Source organism: Tachysurus vachellii, chromosome 1 (genome assembly GCF_030014155.1).
Source record: "Tachysurus vachellii isolate PV-2020 chromosome 1, HZAU_Pvac_v1, whole genome shotgun sequence".
Taxonomy (NCBI): domain Eukaryota; kingdom Metazoa; phylum Chordata; class Actinopteri; order Siluriformes; family Bagridae; genus Tachysurus; species Tachysurus vachellii.
The window spans coordinates 22,816,900-22,839,054 of NC_083460.1; the positions used below are offsets into that span (position 1 = coordinate 22,816,900).

At 38.1% G+C, this 22,155-nt stretch overlaps 1 protein-coding gene across 1 annotated transcript; it reads left to right on the forward strand.

Annotated features, from left to right (window-relative positions):
* The first annotated feature begins 321 nt into the window (after positions 1-321).
* On the forward strand, positions 322-18,807 carry lingo3a (leucine rich repeat and Ig domain containing 3a). The gene is made up of 2 exons (XM_060877550.1): positions 322-667; positions 16,764-18,807. Exon 2 carries the CDS (start codon positions 16,808-16,810, stop codon positions 18,620-18,622), a length of 1,815 nt encoding a protein of 604 aa, XP_060733533.1. The 5' UTR covers positions 322-667; positions 16,764-16,807; the 3' UTR covers positions 18,623-18,807.
* The last annotated feature ends 3,348 nt before the right edge of the window (positions 18,808-22,155 follow it).

Sequence of the window (22,155 nt, forward strand, 5' to 3'; positions counted from 1 at the left end):
CTCCAACACAACCGCTTCCTCTTAAGAAGAGCTGTTAATGATCTGATTTAAGTAGAATCAGGTGGGTTAGAGAAGGGAAAGTATGTTCAGAAACCCTGATGGTGCCAGAATGTTCCTGCTGTATGCTTATTTCTGCAGCATAGACTTTTGAGACAATCCCTAAAATAGCTATTAGGCGGTAGAGGGAGTTTAGAAGGCATGCAGCAGTAGCACTAGACAGAGAGAGAGAGAGCGAAAGAGAGAGAGAGAGAGCTTGCGTTATGCACAGGCAGGCAGAAATATGCCTCTTGCTGAAAAGCAGCAGCCTTTGTCTTCCACAAACACACACTGTACACACACTTTCCCAGGAGCAAGTGCATACGCTTCCACCCCCCATCAGTTCTTCAGTGGGGAAGCGTGTGTGTTGTGCCTGATATCCAGTAGGATCCAGCAGTGAGGAACAAAGAAGCAGGAGGGAAATTAGTCATGCATAGAGTCTCACTGCACTCTGAAACCATCAGCAACCTGTGAATGTAAAAAGAGAACATCCTCAGAGGAGCTTTCTCTCTGCATCTGTGAGCCTCGTGAAGATTCCACTGGAAACCCTGAAAAGGAACAAGTCCGACCGGAGACACTTGCACACTTGCACAGAATTGCTGATGTGGATCTTGTCAAGACTCAGTTCTGGGTAAGCATCTTTCCATCTGTCCATTCTAACACAGCACTAATACCTTTAGGGGATTAATGAGAGACTGTGCACGCTCGGCTGAGCTCTGAAATTGCACAAACGATTGCCTGTGAGATCTTTGCAACAATGCTGCAGTTTGCCTTTCCATTATCTACAGCTACTGAGATTGCTGACAGTAATGGAAGGACAATGAAATTTGCCTCAATGCTCGTGAAGGAATTTCCCAGGGTTACTTAAAAAAAATATGTGTGAGTAAACCATGCTTTAAAGTCACTATATTTAAGAATAGCAGATGCATGTAAAATTGTTTCTGGATTTTGGGACTTTTGACTATTTCCAGTTCTCAAAACTCACTATAATTAAATAGAAACTAGTCTGATTGATCGCATCTGCAAACCAATTATGTGCTCTACTATACTTTTTAGACTTCTAGACTACATCATATCTGTACTTTACTAATAAATAGGTGACATTGTGCACTAGTGTTCATATATTTAAACATATTTGTTTAGTACTGGGGTTCTAGCAATACGCACAGTTAAATCAAATTGAATGATCGTGGTGTTTTGATGCCTTTTCATGCCAGTTTTTTAGGATGCAGGTTCACCAGGTCCCAGTGAATTTTTTCCCAAACTTAAAGATGAAAATTGTTTTTGTTTGTTTTTTTAAAAGTTGCCTGTCTGCATGAGAAAAAAAGCCACTCTATGATGGAGTAATTCAAAAAAAGGGGGCATGTGTGGAGCACAAAGTGCTGTGACATGCTTTCACATTCTGCTTGGTGTCCTGTGAAAATCAGGCAGTTTGCTAGATTATATTAGATTATATTATATTAGATTAGATTAGATTAGATTAGAGACTAACTCTATTAATTTTGGAAGAATATCTAAGAATAAGATGAAATAATCCTTTATTCATCCCAAAGGAGGGAAATTTGCATATTTACAGCAGAAAAGGGATAGATTAGATTAGATTAGATTAGATTAGATTAGATTAGACTCAACTGTATTGTCATTGCACATGGGCACAAAATGCAGTTAACATCTAACCAGACATGCAAAGTAGTAGTGTAGCACAGACCTATGTACAGATATAGATAATAAACAGATATACATATAATCTCTATATGAATATACAGAGAGTATATATATATATATATATATATATATATATATATATATATATATATATATATATATATGAATGTATAGAATGTGTGAATATACAGAGAAAAAAAAAGTTGGCATTATGAACCTCTCTCTGATTCCCAGTGGATTTAATCCAGGTTAAAGAAAACACTGGGAACGGGAGGAATGAGAGAGGGGGTGGCGTGGGGGTGTGGGGGTTATTGGTGCAGAGTAATTTACTTGTTTATCAGGAGTGTAGATTAAGTTTAATCTAATCTAATCTTATCTAATCTAATCGAGTCTAATCTTATCTATCCATTGGTCATTGTAAATATGCAAATTTCCCTGCTTTGGGATGAATAAAGGATGATCTTATCTTATCTTATCTTATCTTATCTTATCTTATCTTATCTTATCTTATCTTATCTTATCTTATCTGATCTGATCTGATCTTATCTTATGAATTCTTCCAATGTTAATAGTTAGTTTCTAATCTAATCTAATCTAATCTAATCTAATCTAATCTAGCTCTTTCCCTGCTTTGGGATGAATAAAGGATTATTTTATCTTATCTTATCTTATCTTATCTTATCTTATCTTATCTTATCTTATCTTATCTTATCCTTAGCTATTCTTCCGATATTAATAGAGTTAGTTTAATATTAATATAGTTATAGTTTGAAGTCCTGTCTGTTTGTCTGTTAAAATGGGACACTGATATTTTTCTCTTTCATGCAGTACATACCTTTTTTGTTTTATAACTAATCACATTTTGTGCGTTATTGTTTCCCTTACCTGTCGGAAAGCCATTCGCTTCATCTATCACTAAAGCACCAGAGCACCTCTGTGACTCATCCATGGTGTTTGACCCCTGCCTCTGTGCTTGCAGCTATATTTACATAACTTATTTACATAACTCAGAGACCTGCTCAGGCCAAAAGCATGCATTCACGAGCTGTCAGGGCTTTCGGCCTGAGCAGGTCTCTGGGTTATATAAATTCATTAATCAAAGTGATCGTTTTGAACCGAACTTTTCCCCGATTTTTGACCTCTCATCACACGATTCATTTTAACTGCAGCCTCTTTGACGTCTTGCGTGAGCTCAGATTGTGATTAGTAATTATTTAACTGATGGTTAGAACAATGCTCCAGTTTCTCGTTAAAATGTCTTTAAAACGATCAGCATTTCTTAAAAATGCATTAATCTTTTCCCAAAGCTGTGTGTCAAATCTTTGACAGTCGTTATCCGTTTTTAAACAGTTTGAATTTATATTTTATTTGCAGTTCATCTGTGGATTAGGAGAGTATTACATTGATCGGATTGGTAAATATGTGGAATCAGTGCCTTATAATTTACCCACGATTGCACTTTTCTGCTACTCCGGGTTCCTGTATACGGTCGGGAGTGTAATACAGAAGAAACATACGATTTATGCACAAAACTATGTATCTTATGAAGCACAGAGGAAGATTTTCACTGGTAGAAATGACAGAAAACTGTGACAGTGACGGACATAAACTTAAAGCTACAAGCCTGTCCAGCCTGGAGTACAAGCCTTTGTTTTTTAATTCTAATTTCTTATCCTTATCTTGTTTTCTCAGTTGCATTTTACTACGTGACATATCGTATCTTCTACTTTCACTTTCAGCTTTTCCCGTTAGGGGTCGTCACAGCAAATCATCTGTTTCCACCTAACTCTATCCTCAGCATCCTCTACTCTCGCACCAATTACCTTCATGTCCTCTTGTAACACATCCATATATCTCCTCTTTGGCCTTCCTCTTGACCTCTTACCTGGCAGCTCCATCTCTAACATCTTTCTACCAATATAACCATCTCCCTCCTCTGTACATGTCCAAACCATCTCAATCTATCCTCTCTGACCTTGTCCCCAAAAACAGCCAACCTGAGCTGTCCCTCTGATGTGCTTGTTCCTAATCCAGTCCATCCTTGTCCCTCCTAAAGAGAACCTCAACATCCTCATCTCTGCTACCTCCATCTCTGCCTCATGTCTTTTCCTCACTGCTACAGTCTCTAACCCATACAGCAGAGCTTGTGTGATTGCATAAAAATTGTTTCCATGAGTGATCAAGGTGGTTGTGATCAGCACATGCTTGCCTGCATGGAGGTAGCGAGGATCCTGCTGAGGATCATGGGAGTCGCACACCTACAGCTTACCCCGGTTACAATAATAATAATAATAATAATAATAATAATACAGGGTTTTAATGTGTTGATAATTGGAGCAGAGGTGATTCATTCAACTGTTTTTCTTAAACTGGTTGTTGTGGACCATTGTTGCCTTATCCCACATACACTTATCACACTAATGGTCCTCGTACCAAATTAAAACTTTCTGTCCCGCATTAATTTTACATTGCAACACAAAGACCTTCTCACTGACTCGGTGCCAAACCACTAGCCAAAACGCAGACAATGTAATTTAGAGCTGGGTTTATAAATAATTTATTTGGCCTCATGAGGTTTGAAAGAGAATATGTTGTTGTTGTTGTTGTTGTTTTTCCCCTCCGATGGAACCGACTGACTCGCAGGTATCACTGGCTCTATTCTTCTCATCTATCCTTAAATCTAACTCGGTGTAAGACAACGTGTCCTGGGTTAGAAAGCGACTGATGGCAGACGATTAGCTTCCACAGTGGTGTTCTGTCCTGCTTTACCCCAGGGCACACAATAAACATGCCCACTGTCTGAATCACTCCAATATTCCAGTTTCTATATCGACCTTTATTAAATTAAATCCATGCATTTCTGCTTTGTCAAATTTGTCAAGTCCTAGTGAGTCCAAACACTCATTCAGTGCCTGTGTTTTTGTGGAGAAATGGTGTGACAGGAAGACAAATGTGACTTTAACATGACGTGTAACAGTGTAGACTTTAGGATTTAACAACCAAAATATCAGTATCAACAAACCACTGGCACATAAATAAAAGCCGATGCATATTTTTATGTGTGGGAGTCTACTGGGGCAGTGGTGGCTCAACTGGTTAAGGCTCTGGGTTGTTGATGTTCAAGGCCTAGCACAGCCAAGCTGCCACTGCTGGGCCCTTGAGCAAGGCCCTCAACCCTCCCTGCTCCAGGGGTGCTGTATCATAGCTGCCCCTGCACTCTGACCCCAACCTCCTCAGTTGGGGTATGTGAAGAAAAGAATTCCACTGTGCTGTAATGTATATGTGGCGATAATAAAGGCTTCTATGCCACCGTTCCATTCTATTCTAAACTTGGGGTTGTGGGTGTTGAGAGCCAGACCATCTGTCCTGGTTGGAGATGACGATGAGGTCTGTGTTGCAAGTCGAATTTACGTAGTCTGATTGCTTTCTGGAGATTAATGTGTGTGCCATCATGTACGTTTGTGTAATTCTTGTTTACCCACTTGTCAAGTAACCTAGCACACAATGAAAAAGTGTCATTCTGACAGCTGTATCGAGTGAGTAGCAGTTCTCTCATCTTTAATCAAGCTCTTAAAAAGAGGTTCTTCATGGTTCTATATGGAAACCTGGGGTTTGCTAAAAAAAGATTCTCTGTACAACCATTGGAGATCAGTAAACCATTTATATTAAAACTGGTCAAACATTCAAAGAATGCATGAGGAGAAATAAAATACAATTCTAACTTTTTATGGTCACGTATATCATAGATGGTATTAAATGCAGTGAATTGATTTTAATGGTTGTCCGAGCAAAAATAAAAAATGTCAAGATGGCATTTTAAAATAAAATAAATAAAAATAAATAAAATAAAATAATAAAAATAAAGAAATAAAATCAAATACAATTTTAGAAAATAATTATGTATAAAATATTAAATTCAATTCGATTTAAATATAAAAAACAAAATTCAATTTGTTAAATGTTTCAAACAGGAGTTTTTCAGTTATAAATACTACACTCTTTAAAATAAAAAGTGCAGTAAACCTTGTGTGTAGAGTTTGATTTTGGACATTTGAAAAAGTGATTAACAAATGACAATGTGCTGTTACCATAGTTACCATCCTCCCCTGTGTCCCTCTGTAAATATCAATTTAAACTTTGTTACTTTTATTCTGTATAAAACAGAATAGAATTGAACTGTATTCTGGGGTATAGAAGGTACTGACCCGTTCAGTCCTGTATCACTTCTCAAACAGTTTAAGAGACTAATAGCCAGGACTCTTAGCTTGGTCACTAGACTGTGGATGGCAACCTAAGTGCAGCGGTTGCTCAAGTGGTTAAGGCTCTGGGTTGTTAATCAGGGTTCGAGCCCTGCTGGGCACTGCTGGGCCCTTAAACAAGGCCCTTAACCCTCTTTGCTCCAGAGGTGTATCATGGCTGACCCTGTGCTCGGACCCTGAGGAGCACAGGGTATGCGAAGAAAGGATGAAAGAAAGAATGAAAGAGCACAGGGTATGTGAAAAAAGAATGAAAGAGCACAGGGTATGTGAAGAAAGAATGAAAGAAAGAATGAAAGAGCACAGGGTATGTGAAGAAAGAATGAAAGAAAGAATGAAAGAGCACAGGGTATGTGAAGAAAGAATGAAAGAAAGAATGAAAGAGCACAGGGCATGTGAAGAAAGAATGAAAGAAAGAATGAAAGAGCACAGGGTATGTGAAGAAAGAATGAAAGAAAGAATGAAAGAGCACAGGGTATGTGAAGAAAGAATGAAAGAGCACAGGGTATGTGAAGAAAGAATGAAAGAAAGAATGAAAGAGCACAGGGTATGTGAAGAAAGAATGAAAGAGCACAGGGTATGTGAAGAAAGAATGAAAGAAAGAATGAAAGAGCACAGGGTATGTGAAGAAAGAATGAAAGAAAGAATGAAAGAGCACAGGGTATGTGAAGAAAGAATGAAAGAAAGAATGAAAGAGCACAGGGTATGTGAAGAAAGAATGAAAGAAAGAATGAAAGAGCACAGGGTATGTGAAGAAAGAATGAAAGAGCACAGGGTATGTGAAGAAAGAATGAAAGAAAGAATGAAAGAGCACAGGGCATGTGAAGAAAGAATGAAAGAAAGAATGAAAGAGCACAGGGTATGTGAAGAAAGAATGAAAGAAAGAATGAAAGAGCACAGGGTATGTGAAGAAAGAATGAAAGAGCACAGGGTATGTGAAGAAAGAATGAAAGAGCACAGGGTATGTGAAGAAAGAATGAAAGAGCACAGGGTATGTGAAGAAAGAATGAAAGAGCACAGGGTATGTGAAGAAAGACTTTCACTATGCTGTAATGTATATGTGACAAAAATAAAAGCTTCTATTCTAATGAAAGACAAGCAGGGGCAATAAATCCAGGAGTCCACTATGTGTCGAGGGGGTTCTAAGGGGTCTGAACACAGGCTTTGACAAGGTAGCTTAAAAAGTGTAGGATTTTCTGAATCCATGAAATATATAATTCTGCTATATAATCCTGTCAAAAATAATGTAAAGTAACATGATAATATACAGATGACACTCAGATTACCAGAACATTTACTACGTGAGAGCAACGACTCAAGTTACGAGTTATTATTAGTTACTAGCCGGTGTTGGTGTTTGTTGTTTCTTCTTGTTACTGATCTAATTCTTTGAATGTTTCAGCTGTTCATGAGCAGTCAGCGGTACCAGTGGCTTGTGTTTCATAGCTTATGTGCAGTGCAGAATCAGCAACAGCGATACGCTGATCCTCTACAGATCCTCTACAGATGTTCTACCCCCAATCAGCCGTTTCCTGACTCGCTCGAAAGTTTGAACGTCGCTCTGCATTTGAGGTCCCATTCAAAACATGTAGTCAAATCGGTTTGGCCACCGTTTGTGCTGCTCGATTTGAAACTTAACACAGATTTGGAATTTGTGCTTCTTTCTCTCTGTTGTCTCATGTTCCAAGCGTTCTTTTTTTTTTTTGCGTAAATAAATTTCCTACATGTTACTTCAAAAGCACGAATATTCACATGTGTATATTTGGATTTCATTAAAAAACAAGTAATTACAAGCTTAAAAAAAAGTGATCAGATCTTACAGATCACTCTGCGTCTCATTTTTCTGACTTGCTGATGTATTTTTATCTATAGCGTCCCCTACTGGCCAGTTCTTATGAATTTCAGAGTATCCTTTATATGATGTAACGTAAGTCTCTTTAAGCTCACTCATGCAATTGTCCAAAATCCGTTAATACGATTCAGCTCTCTGCATGCTGCATTCAGATTTCATACTGATCATCTGAATCATGCGATCCTATTCAAAGAAACATCCATTAATCCAAGTGGGTGGGTTATGAGACCTAATGACCGTGTTTGTCAGCCTCTTGTACAGTAATAGTAATATTATTAATAAAAGGTCTTTATTATGTAATGATAAATTTTCCTCACTGTCTGTAACTGTAGAGTTCACGGAAAATAAAAAGCTCCTCCAAATTTTGTGCTCAACTGTAAACGTTCTGTTGGTCATAAGTAAGGTAAGGTACTTTATTGTCATTTCATAAATATGACAAAATTTGGTGCATGAGTTAAACATAAGACTCACAGTCTCTTCACCGCTCAATGCCATCATACCCCTCAAAATCCCAGAGCTTAAAATGGCACTGAGCAGCAGAGCAGTACAACGAACACAGCAGAGGCACTTGAAGTAACACACACACACACACACACACACACACACACACACACACACACACACACACACACTGCAGTGCCAGCTTGCCCTGAGGTGGTCTGTACTACAGAGTTTAAAATAGAAATACATAAATACACAGAGAGATTCGAGATAGATTACAATCTAAGAAGCTCCACTGGCCGAAACAGCCTCTCATGTTATTATTAAAAAACAAGAACAACAGAATTATGACTGTATACAACATTCTCTCCATGGATTATACTGGATACTCGGCGTGGATTTGCCCGTTAAGTCACAGTCATGCGTCTTTAAAATAAAGAAAAAGAAACCATTTGGTGGTTTAAGGTTGAACGTGAAAAGTCAACCACAGTCAACTTTAGCAGTGTGTGTGGATTTTTGTAACTGCATAACGATCGTATTATTTATTCCATGACTGCTGTTTCACTGAGATAAAAAATGTTGGATTTTTAAAGAATCTACTGGCTATGCATCATTTCCACCAGTAGAAGATGATTAAGACATTGCATTACAGCACAGTATTTTTCTGTATTTTTCCTCGCATGTCCCAGCTTGTTAGGATGTTGGGGTTAGAGCACAGAGAGGGCTAAGTCCCTTGCTCAAGGGCCCAACACTGCTGGGGCTTAAACCCTTGACCTTCTAATTCTCCAGCCTCTGCTTAGTCCTAAGACAGACATTTAGCTTCCCAGAAAATTGCTATATTTGATCATGTGCCAAAACATTCAAAATAAATCTCTAGATAAACAACCCTCACCTCTGATATTCATCAATCCCTAGCCTCGCTCCCTTCTTCCTTCCTGGGTTGAAACTCATGGTGTTTCAGAGACAACTAGCAAGATTCTTATGTGGGGTACTGAAGTGTGCTATGGGCTGCTTGGAACTGAAATGCATGTGTTGACACAAATCAGTGGATTGGTTGAGAGGTGGCTTGGTCTCATATCCTCACTATGGGTTGCATGAGTGCAAATTTTCACTCAAAATTCAGAAAACTAGTAGAATAGGCATCCGTGTCATATGAATTAGTCTTGTCCTAATCCAACCTACCAGAATCATATGACAGCTACCAACATGGGAGGGTGAAGGCTATCATGTGGTTCCTCTGAATCCAGACAAGTACATCTTTTTAAACCGTTGTTTGAAGCTGCATCAAAATGGACTCCAGGTGTATCCTGCGGTCATTTGGTGTTTTGCTTGTGCACGTCATCAGAAATGAACACGATGCATCTATGTGGTGAAATAGTTATGCTAACATAATTAGTGGAAGAGTGAAGCATCGCGTGACACCGTGTCCACAATTGACTGCGTGAAGTAAACTAGTGTCTCAAATCACATACTTGTTGAGTATTATTACAGTGGGCTTTCTAGGTTGGTAAAGATTTTTGAATGCCAGGCAGGTCGCCATGGCAATAAAGGTTTAAAGAGAGAAAGAGAGCACATCGGTTGAGCGGTGTCTGTGCTCAGAGAACAGATGGGTTGAACTGGCATGTAATGTGGAATAATTCTCACCTGTGTGTGATCATGGAGAGTTTACTTTATGTGAGTTTTGTCCTCTGGTGGACCAGCGGCTGGTTCCTTTGCTCTCATTGCTGCGCCTTGGGATCAATTCCTGGGCAGGGAGCTAAACCATCCACTGAGGGATTAACTCTCAGTGCCGGTCCCAAGCCTGGATAAAAATGGGAGGGTTGTATCACGGAGGGCATCAGACGTAAAATCTGTGCCAAATCAAATGTGACAGACTGGATGAGCCGCTGTGTTGTCCCCGAAAAGGGAACAGCTAAAAGAGCAATGACTTTACACAAGCTGTGTTTGTTTGTTTTCTAATGTGCTGTGTGATAGAGCTAACAGAGGTCACTGAGGCACATTGTGAGGGAGCTTAGAAAGTGTTGATGAACTTGAGCAAGGAGAAAGCTCTGAAATACTGGTTCAGAGTGGTGCTTTTTTGGCTTGTCTCCCGAGTTCTCCTTCCTACCCACCTTCAAACATAATACAGTGTTGCCCAAGGGCTATGCTACTCCAGAACCATCAAGTTTACAATTCCCATGGTGTCCTGCTCCTTAGATAGCACCCACTGGCGACAGGAGTCCTTCAGCTGTGGTGTGAAGATGAATAGCCGACCTGCATCAGTGATATTCGTCTGGTATCTGACTGTCCCAGATCATCAGTGGAAGACATCTGCGTCCTCTCAACACGCTCCCAGTAATTCAGAGCTTGCTAGTTCCTCAGCACTTTCTGGGCTCCCACTCGTGGTGACCTCTGTCAGCTTTGTTCCTCTGGTTGACGGTGGTCTCTTTTTTTCTTTCGTCAAAGCCAAAGTAAACTGGCAGTGACCACACAGAGGTGTGAATTATCACACCTTACCTCAGCCAACCCACCTCCGCTCCGTCCACCGCTGACTCGCGACCACATCCCCTCTGCCACATGGTCTTACACAAATTGCACTTCCCACAGCTCCAGGAGTGTTCACACATCTAAGATCTCAGCTCACAGAATCCTCAGTGCTTGGATTGTATTTACAATTAATTTCACTTCCCTCAGGAGTGGTCTTCCTCTCACACACACACCTCTCAGCTTGAGGAGACGTTAGAGTTGTAGGTACAGGCCAGTTAAGTCTCATTTCTCTAGCATGTGGAACAAGTTTATTTTGAATTTATATGACATTTGAAGATGCCAACCATAAAGACATAAACTAATGGATCATTTTGGCATAATTTTGACATGCAAGTGTTTGGTGCCTGGTTTGAAGTAGGGATGTACCGATCCGATATTTCGGATCGGTATCAACGCCGATCCAAGCATTTTGAGTGGACCGGGTATCGGTGGTGTGTGACTGATTCAAATTCGATACCCGTGGTCATGGGCGTAGGAACCCGTGTGGGACAGGACCCACCCACTTTTTATTTGGTTCCGACCCCCATGCCTGTGGTGGTTGATTAATGAACAGCAACCATCATAGACTATTGCTTGAACTTATAAGAAAAATACACTTATATATTAAATTGCATGAATGAAAATAAATATAATAAATTTTATAGGAAATATGTTGTACAACCGCCTGCGACAGACAGGCAAGTTTAGCAGGCGCCCTTTCCATTTACCTCAGCGCGTTAAACATGTTGCTCATTTGGGTGCAAGGTTTACTGTTTAATACATTTTGCATTGTGTTTCAAGAGTTCTAATATAAGATTCATTTTAAAATGTTGCCTTTTCTTCAGAAAATAATTTAACTTAATAATTGCAGTATATATGATTTAGATTGTTATACCACTAACTGTTAAAAGTACTGTTTGCTACTGCATTAATACTTTTAATAATACATTTTTAAGGTTTCTTGTGTTCTCATTTTTCATCCAGTAATGGGCATTTTTGTATTTTTTTGCCAGAAACAAATAAATCTTAATAACTAAGCGAGTTGTTTACATTCTTTAGTTTTAATGGTAGAAAAGAACAGATATCGGATCGGTATCGGTATCGGCCAATACTGGCAAACGCTGTTATCGGAATTGGATCGGAAGAGAAAAAGTGGTATCGGTACATCCCTAGTTTGAAGCATGGAGTATTAATTATTTCACTCAGTTCCTCGATATCATGTGTTGTTTATACTAGAACACAGTTAAATTCTTGAAACTGATTAGTTGCTTGGACTGCAGTTCTGGATGTAAAATGAATGACAGATGAGTATTAATGCGATCATCCTAATAGGGTATTGTTACCATAGTAACAGCTTAGATAAACCAATAAAAGTGGTTTGGTTCAGTAATACACTAAAGACTGTAATTAGTGGAGTTTCACGCTCCAGAATGTGCTTGTTATATATTTGTGCTGTTATATATTTTGTGTTATGGTGCATCCCACCACACCACGTCATGGTCGCAAATGTAACATTATTTTTATACAACAGTTTCATGTCAGATGTTTTTATCACAATATGGCTAAATATTTATTATTATTATTATTATTATTATTATTATTATTATTATTATTATTATTATTATTATTATACAACATCACAATACAATAATAATACATTACAATAATAATACAAAAATAAATCATTACAATAATAATAATAATAATAATAATAATAATTTTAAATGTGAATAGTTCCCAATTAAGGCAAATCTGGATTTGCAGCGTGTTGTCATACGCACAGACGGACTGACTGACTTACTCACGGACAAGTGGAGTGATACAAACAGTGGAAAGTCCCAGTGATGTTGTATTTAACCTCCCAGTAATGTTGTATTTAACGTCCCAGTGATGTTGTATTTAACGTCCCAGTGATGTTGTATTTAACGTCCCAGTGATGTTGTATTTAACCTCCCAGTGAGGTTGTATTTAACGTCCCAGTGATGTTGTATTTAACCTCCCAGTGATGTTGTATTTAATGTCCCAGTGATGTTGTATTTAACCTCCCAGTGAGGTTGTATTTAACGTCCCAGTGATGTTGTATTTAACGTCCCAGTGATGTTGTATTTAACGTCCCAGTGATGTTGTATTTAACCTCCCAGTGATGTTGTATTTAATGTCCCAGTGATGTTGTATTTAACCTCCCAGTGATGTTGTATTTAACGTCCCAGTGATATTGTATTTAACCTCCCAGTGATGTTGTATTTAACGTCCCAGTGATGTTGTATTTAACCTCCCAGTGATAATGTATTTAACGTCCAGTGATGTTGTATTTAACGTCCCAGTGATGTTGTATTTAACCTCCTAGTGATGTTGTATTTAACGTCCCAGTGATGTTGTATTTAACGTCCCAGTGATGTTGTATTTAACGTCCCAGTGATGTTGTATTTAACGTCCCAGTGATGTTGTATTTAACCTCCCAGTGATGTTGTATTTAATGTCCCAGTGATGTTGTATTTAACCTCCCAGTGATGTTGTATTTAACGTCCCAGTGATATTGTATTTAACCTCCCAGTGATGTTGTATTTAACGTCCCAGTGATGTTGTATTTAACCTCCCAGTGATAATGTATTTAACGTCCAGTGATGTTGTATTTAACGTCCCAGTGATGTTGTATTTAACCTCCTAGTGATGTTGTATTTAACGTCCCAGTGATGTTGTATTTAACCTCCTAGTGATGTTGTATTTAACGTTCCAGTGATGTTGTATTTAACCTCCCAGTGATGATGTATTGAACCTCCCAATTGTATTTAATAAACACCGCTTATCCAAGTTAGTGGGTGAATATAACACAATGTTCTGTTCAATGGCTTGATATCTAGTCTACATCTAGCATGAATAATATAATGATAACACTCATGACAACATATTGTACACATACTCTAACTGTATTTGCCTACAGTTTGAATTAGTAAAATATTCTTTATCGCCCAATGTGTTTCATAAATTAAAATACACTTGTGTTGGATGTCTGAGTCTTGAGAATAGGAGACATGGTGATTGGCATGTCTAAAGGATCCATACTGTGTGTGTGATATTTTGTCCTGTGATGGGTTGGTGCACCTCATCCTTGTACCAAGGATAAGCATCAGAAAATGAATGGATGGATTGGTAATTAATGATATAATCATCTAGATCACATCTGAGGACACACTGTCAGTAGGGGCCTTTAAAAACTGCATCTGTACAATTATAATATATGTATTTTTAATATATTTTTAATGCAATTTCCACAAAACAGTGCTGTCAGAAACCTGTTCTTACTGTTCCCTATATTTCTTACAAAATATAGGGAGAATAAATTAATATATTTTTAAATTTTTGAGATTGTAGCTCATTGCCTAGGCTTTGAAATGTCTTCTGAACGCCAATTTGCTGAAGCTGGCTATGGTTTTAAGGAACACAATCATTATTTAATAATCAGCACAGTGATACCAAATGTGGGCTTGACTACACTCACAGATCCTGAGAGCTGTTTGAACTTAACCTTATGTATGACCCAGTTTGATATATATTTTTAGCCTTATCTCAAAATCGAATTTCGGTGGAGCTTAGTTGCCAAAATCGCTATGGAATTGGAAATTGAATATGAAATAGGGGCCAAAATGTTAAACACCGTGCTATAGCTCAACCATCTGGCTGATCAGGCTGATTATCTCCTTAGGAAAGTGAATGAAGATGAATAATGATCTTTTTTTAGTGGTCAAACATAATCATAATAAGGAAATAAAAAATAAGGAAAAATGAATACATAAGAATTAATATGTATACCCTGCAAATTAAAATGTACTACAAATATTGATAAACAGTAAAGAACAAGCAAATAAAATAGTAAAAAAAAAACTGTAGTAAATCCATACAAATATGCTTCATTCTGTCCAGCTTGTATGTCTCCGCTCAGTTCCTAAGAAGTAAAATGATGACCAGTCATTATTTTATTTTCTATGCTCCACTGACTTCATGTTCATGCTTACTGTTAGTTTCAGGTCCTAGTGGAGAAATGCAGGTACTGGCACTCAGCCAAGTGCCCCATATGTTGAATACAATGATGAGATGAATTATTAAGTTCTTCCTTAATGAATGAAGCTTCAAGGTCTTCTGTTACCGACTGCGATTTCCCATCGGTCTACTCGAGTAAAGCCGATAATAATAAAATTCACAAAAGTACATAAAAATGGCTTTAGCGGCCACATTAGGAATAGATTTAAGGACAGTATAGCATATTTAGCATACATTATTCATTAGCATTAATTTATAATGCATGAGAGCTCTAGTAATAGTGAATAGTCTTTAAAAGTCTTGTCCAAAGATCAAGGGGTTGGAGAAAGTTGTCAGGGTATAAAGAAGGAATTTTAATTTCTGTGGCATCAAAACCTTCATACCATCAAAGGCTCAATGAGTCATTTTTAGTGGTGATGGAATCTAATTCATTGTGTTGCAACTACTGTCCAATAACAATCCTGCACCCCACTGTGTTATGAAGACCTGTGTTGAGTGGATGGCCCTCAGTGTTACCTGATATGAGGTTAAACAAGAAGCAGGTCATGTGTTTGGGTTACCACAGATGGAGAGGGATGAGGAAGGGGGTCTCTCTGAAGCCTCGTTTCTCAAACCTCAAGTTGTTGCATAGCATTAGACGAGGGAACTTGTGCAGTTTTGTAGGAGACGTGAGTTGAGGTGTTTCGGTTCAGATGGTGTCAGGCCACTTTGTGACATTTGCATGAGAAATAGTTTGTTTGAACAAACAGGTGAGTTAAATACTTGAATACTATCCTGTTTTTTTAGAGCTTTTTGTTTATTAGCCACTTAATATTATGTGTGTCCTTACAAATGACAGTAAAAAAACCTGGACAAATAATATTGTCTGATTAACTGATTAAACATAACATGAAGTGAATTTTAATTTACGAGTGATTTAATGAATGGACTAAGGGTGCTTTCTTCTTCTTTCCTCATACTCACAGTGAACTACGGTGATCTCAAATGCAGATCTGATTTATAGCTTATGACCTTTAGCAGGCCTGAGGTTCAACAGATTTACACTGTCGTATCATGCACTGATCTTCACCAAGTCTTCTCCACAGTTGGCTTTCCACATACCGAGTAGAACTGTGCTCATTACACAATGCCAGTGTCTAAATCCCTTGGAAGCAGATGGTAAGCAACAGTTTTGCACTGCCTGAGCATTGAGCCTCTCGAGTATGCTGTGTTTGACTCACACATCCCCAGGCTTTTACTTTCAACAGAAACCTCCAGAGGAGCATGAGGATACAATGTTTACAGCTGTGTCTTTGGCCTCAGTAGCATGATGAAGGCTTTGGGTTGTTAACTGCTACAGGCTCTGAGTAAGCCATCTCTGAAGATTTGAAGGTTGTGGCCCATGTTGAATTTTGAATGTGCATTTTTTCAAAACACCTTGATTTAATAGATATTTTACAGATTTTAAGTCAGATTTAGACAGGCCCAAAGTCACATGTGCCTAAAACTTATAAACTGTATTATATAACCATGACAGAAAGCAATGGTGAGGCATGATTGGATTTCATAAAAAAAACTTTGAAATTAAATACATACAACTATTTAAAGTAAACAGCATAATACCATGACAGCACCCATTTCCATCTTGGTGAATATCAACCTTAGACTTTTAAGTTATGTCAGGAATAGTGTTGTGTAATTTTACCAGATCAGCTGACCTTGGTCTCTCCTCCAACGTTCTCCTTTTTAAGATCTTAGACCTTTGGGTGCCAGATATTTATTTGAATACTTGCCATCTTGACTAACATATATCATTGTATCAGTCTTCCATATTAGTCATTCAAAATGTTTACATACATACGCATATGTAGAAGTCAACACAATAAGGAAATGCAAAATTCCAACATCTGTAATGGATGTTTTGTGGATGAACTTGTTGAATATGATGATAAAGCAAATGGTGTTAATATCCGTTGTGGTTTTGTCTCTAGGTATATGGTGCAGTGAACAAAACTGAAAAAGGAAGATAAAGGGCATGGCGGGCTTTCCTGTCTTGGGCTTTCTGGGCCTTCTACTGCTTCAGATCACGGCTCCAGTATGCTATGGCCAAGGTTGTCCACAAGTCTGTGACTGTGTACCTCAGAGAAAGTCTGTGAATTGTCAGAACAAACATCTGAATTCTTTTCCAAATGGAATTCCATCTGACACAAGATTGCTAGACCTGGGTAGAAACCAGTTGCGTTGGGTGGAGCATGGTGACTTGAAACTCTACACACGTTTGGAGGACTTAAATCTTAGTGAGAATCTCATCAGTGTGCTTGAGCCCAATGCTTTTTCCAGCTTACTTAATCTTCGCATATTACGCCTACGTGCCAACCAGTTGAAGCTGGTGCCAATGGGTGCCTTCTCACATCTTGCCAATCTCACAGTTTTGGACTTGAGTGGAAATAAACTGGTCATATTAGTGGATTTTACTTTCCAGGATCTGCGGAGGCTCCAAAAATTAGAGGTGGGCGACAATGATTTGGTGTATATTTCAAACAAGGCATTCCTGGGCTTGACTGGCCTACGGGAACTTACCATTGAGAGGTGCAACCTGACCTCTATCTCAGGGCAAGCACTGTCCTATCTCCGTGGATTGGTGTCACTACGGCTACGCTACCTCAATATTGTCTCATTAGAGGAGCATAACTTTTATAAGCTGGGTGGACTGCGGGGTCTTGAGATTGACCATTGGCCATTTTTAGAGTACATTTCCCCATATAGCTTCCAAGGTCTCAGTTTATCCTGGCTTTTCATTACCAACACCAACATTACTACAGTTCCATCTGGTGCCCTTCGTAATCTTATCCATTTATCCAGTCTTAATCTATCCCACAATCCCATTTCTGTTCTTGAATCTTGGGCTTTGCGTGATCTGGTCAATTTAAAGGACTTACACCTTGTGGGCACCAACCTGATGTGCGTGCAGCCTTATGGCCTTGGAGGTCTGCAGCAGATACGTTTACTTAACCTGTCCAACAATAGGCTAGTAACACTAGAAGAAGGTACTTTTCACTCTGTAAACACCTTGGAAATACTTCGGCTTGATGGTAACCCTCTGTCCTGTGACTGCCGTTTGCTGTGGATCTTGCAGCGTCGGAAGACCCTTAACTTTGACGGCCAGTTCCCAGTTTGTGCCAGACCGGTTGAGGTGCTAGGTAAAGCTCTTAGTGCCTTCTCTGACACAGCACTCCTGGATCACTTTACGTGTCAGCGACCGAAAATACGCAACCGAAAGCTACAACAGCTATCTGCACGGGAGGGTCAGATTGTATCATTTTATTGTCAAGCAGATGGAGACCCAACTCCAACCATCTTCTGGATTTCACCTCAGCGCCGCCGCATCACTACTAGAAGCACTGGTCGCCTTATAGTGTTGCCAGAGGGAACATTAGAAATCCACTATGTCCAAGTAGCAGATAGTGGAACCTATATTTGCATTGCTAGCAATGCAGGTGGTAATGACACCTACTTTGCCACATTAACTGTCACTGGGATACCCTTGGATGCAGGTCTCTTCCCAAATCGCTCCTCTGTAGGTGACCTCAATGACAGTAATCTGAACGACACACGGGTCTTCCTAAAGTTCACATTAGACCTCAAGACCATTTTGGTCTCCACAGCAATGGGTTGTATAACCTTTTTGGGAGTAGTCATTTTCTGCTTCTTGCTTTTGTTTGTGTGGAGTCGTGGACGGGGACAGCACAAAAACAACTTTTCAATGGAGTACTCCTTCAGAAAGGTGGACGGTCCGTCAGCCAGCGGGGGCCAAGGTGGGGCTCGAAAATTCAATATGAAAATGATATAGAGTTACTGTATACATCAATAGTCTTCTCAAAGGTGTCTTCTGCGTATGATTGGGTAACAGAAGATGTATATGATGTATGTGTTTTCCTCAGTATTTTTTTCTTAATTGTATGTTTTATATACAGTTTGCCTACCATAAGCACAACATTCTAAAGAGACATTTAACATAAACCAGCAATACATTCATGCCCTGATTTACTAAGACCTCAAATAAAGTGTTTATATGTGTGTATTTTGATAATTTGTGTGTCCTTCTTGTTTTGCAGTTAGTGGGGTTGTTGCAGGTGACTTTACCATCTACGGTAACAACTTGCAAATAAAATTGCATGTGCTAGACAGGTTAAATTTACATCTCAAACATCCTCTGGAAGAACAAACATATCCGTGCCACAGATTCTGTATGCATGATTGTGAGTATTATGCAAGTACAGGTGTCATAAAAAAAACTCTAGGAATACAAAATGCAAAAAAGGTGTGTATACTTAATTGTATGTTTGTGAATAAGATGTTGTGTGAATAAAGTTTGTTACAGACAAACCTTTAGTAAATCAGGGCCGTTGTGTTTTAGGTCAATGATCTTTGTTCTCATGTAATGTATATTTATATGTATAGTTCAGTCTTAGGCACCGTATATAGCCAGTGTTTTTAGTACCAAGTTTGTTATAGATGTGTATTTTACGATTTCTGCATTATTGAGTCCCTACCAAAAATATATATAAATATTTTTATAAAAAACAATATATTTCCAACATAAAATGAAATATTACAGAAAAATGTTTGCATGTCAGTAAAGATCAGAGAAACATGTGTAATGGTGAAACACGGTCGTCAGAAGAACTGGGGTACGTTATTCGAGATGCTCAGTAAAATTAATTTTACTTGTTTTTTTAATTACCAATCAGCCAAATTTCTTATAAAACTGCTGACTTTTTTCCTGGAAAGTAAGCTAAAGTTAAACTAACTAACAGTATACGTACTGTATATTCAGTGCCTTAAATATCATCGGATTTATCTAGATTACAAATTCCATTCAGATTGTTCCAGAAAGCATTTTGTCACATATAAATATAAATTTCCGGTCAAAATTCCTTACTTGACAGCAAAATATTTGGGAGAAACCTAAGTAATCATGAAGAGTCTTCACCTGAATTGTACATTTGTAGGAGAAGGTTAGGACTTTTATATATAAAATAATACTAATAAAACATTGCAGATTATGATTAACCCCAAATAAAGATGGTGTGTTTCTGTAAGATTGACAACATATGGACAACATCTTGTATTCATGTTTACATGTACTGTGGAATACTGTGGAGTGCTTCATCAATAAGTACCACATTACCATTACTAAAAACAGGTTGTTCTGGTTTGGTCTGGTTTCCAAGTCTGGTTTCCAAATCCTCAGTTTATCCTGGCTTTTCATTACAATCACCAACATTACTAGAGTTTCCATGGAGCACTTATTAGTCATATCCATTTATCAAGTCTGAATCTGTCCCACAATCCATTTATTGTTCTTGAACCTTTGGGCTTTTTGTGATTTGGTCAATCTGAAGGACTTACATCTTGTGTGAACCAACCTACTGTCATGCAACCTTATAGCCTTGGAGAAATGCAGCAGATACATACATACATTCATTTAACCTGTCCAACAATAGGCTAATAACACTACATTACGGCTCTTTTCACTTTGTAAACACCTTGATAACACCTAACAGCTTCTGGTTCCAGCTGCTCAAGAGGATAGATGGAATGGAAGTACTACTGGTTGCTTGAAAAATGTGCAGATCTCCAACTCCATCTGCTGGAGCTTCACATCTTCACATGACCTGCTTCAAAAAAATTCCTTCTGACTGCCTATAAAGCACTAAATTGTTGACAAAAGAAAAAACTTTTTTTTTCCTCTACTGGTCCATAAAGAGACCAGGCTTCATCTCTGACCAAAGAGCATGGGTCATGTTTCACTGAAAGAGATATGGCATAGAATGCTTGAGTAACCTTTGTGGTGTATAAGACTGCACAGACTGATGCACTTCTAAAGCATAGTTACATTGCTTTTTTTTTTACACTGATCTTCTGTTCTGTTCCATGTACGTTTGAAAGAAGAGGAAGCGCTGCCTCATGTGTTGCAACACATACGCAGCTGCTTCAAGCTGTTGGTGTTGATAATGCAGCGTTGTTTTAATCAGTTTGAACTAAAACGTGCATTGAGATGCACTTTGCATAGACATCTTTGATGTTAGCTAATACAGTCCAAAATGACTTCAGTCTGCAGAACAAGCCTTTCAAAATTTCAGAACTAACCTTTCTAAATATCAGTTGTTGTTTCAAATATTTTAAAATGTAAAATATATACACAAGTAAATATAAGTTTTTATGTTTCAGCAAAATTTTAAGGGTCGGAAAGCAGGACACAGCATCAGCAGAGCATGTACTCAAATTGTTAAAAAAATTCCATATTTATCAAATGGGTTATTTGATGTATAAGTAATAGAACTTGCTGTTTTAATATATGATCCATTTCCATTTAGACACTTTTATAAAAAAATAAATAAATAAATAAATATAAATTTGCAGATTCTGATTAACCCCAAATAAAGATGGTGTTTCTGTAAGATTTTATTTGACAACATCTTGAATTCATGCTTACATGTACCGTGGAATATTGTGAAGGGCTTCAACAATAAGTACATTGGCTCTGTACATGTACGTACCTTGCACAACGACAATAAAGTTGAATCTAATCTAATCTAATCAATAAGTACCACATTTACATTACTAAAAACAGGATGTTCTCCAAAATGAAAAAATACGACAAGTAAAAATCTTATCAGGGAAGCTGCCAAGAGATCACAACAACAGGAAGATCTGGCAAGTATTGGTCACTCCATATACGTGATTGGGTTGAGAGAAGGAAGGCTTTCCTCATGAGAAAAACATCCAAGTAACCTCAACTCGTGCAGCAATATGTGTTGTGGCCTGATGGGACCAAGCTAGTCATTTTAAGAAAAAAAAAAAAAAAAAAAAAAAAAAAAAATATATATATATATATATATATATATATATATATATATATATATATATATATATATATATATATATATATACTAAGTAGTATTAAACGAAATGTTTGGTGCAAAAAAAAGACTCAACATACCCTGAAGCATAGTGGTGGCATCGTCATGCTATGAGTCATTCGTCTTCTCTTGAACTCAGATATCTGTTGAGTTTGGCACAAATCCTGCAGGCTTTTTTTGTACAACCCAGATCTGTACAGGAAATCACCTCAGATTACCTCACGTCCCATCAAGTGGGAAAAAATAAAGAATCAACATGTCCTCACAAATCTTAAAAAATAGAGTTTAGAGTATAGAATTAGTTAAAGGAGAAGCACAATAATGTGAACTGTTTAGTGTCATGTTTTTTTTTCTCTCTTGTTTTTGGTTGCTATGTCACATTAAAGGTGGATTTTTTTAACATCACAAAACCCTGCAATTTGTAGATTTTTACATGAACATTAAAATGGACACTGAG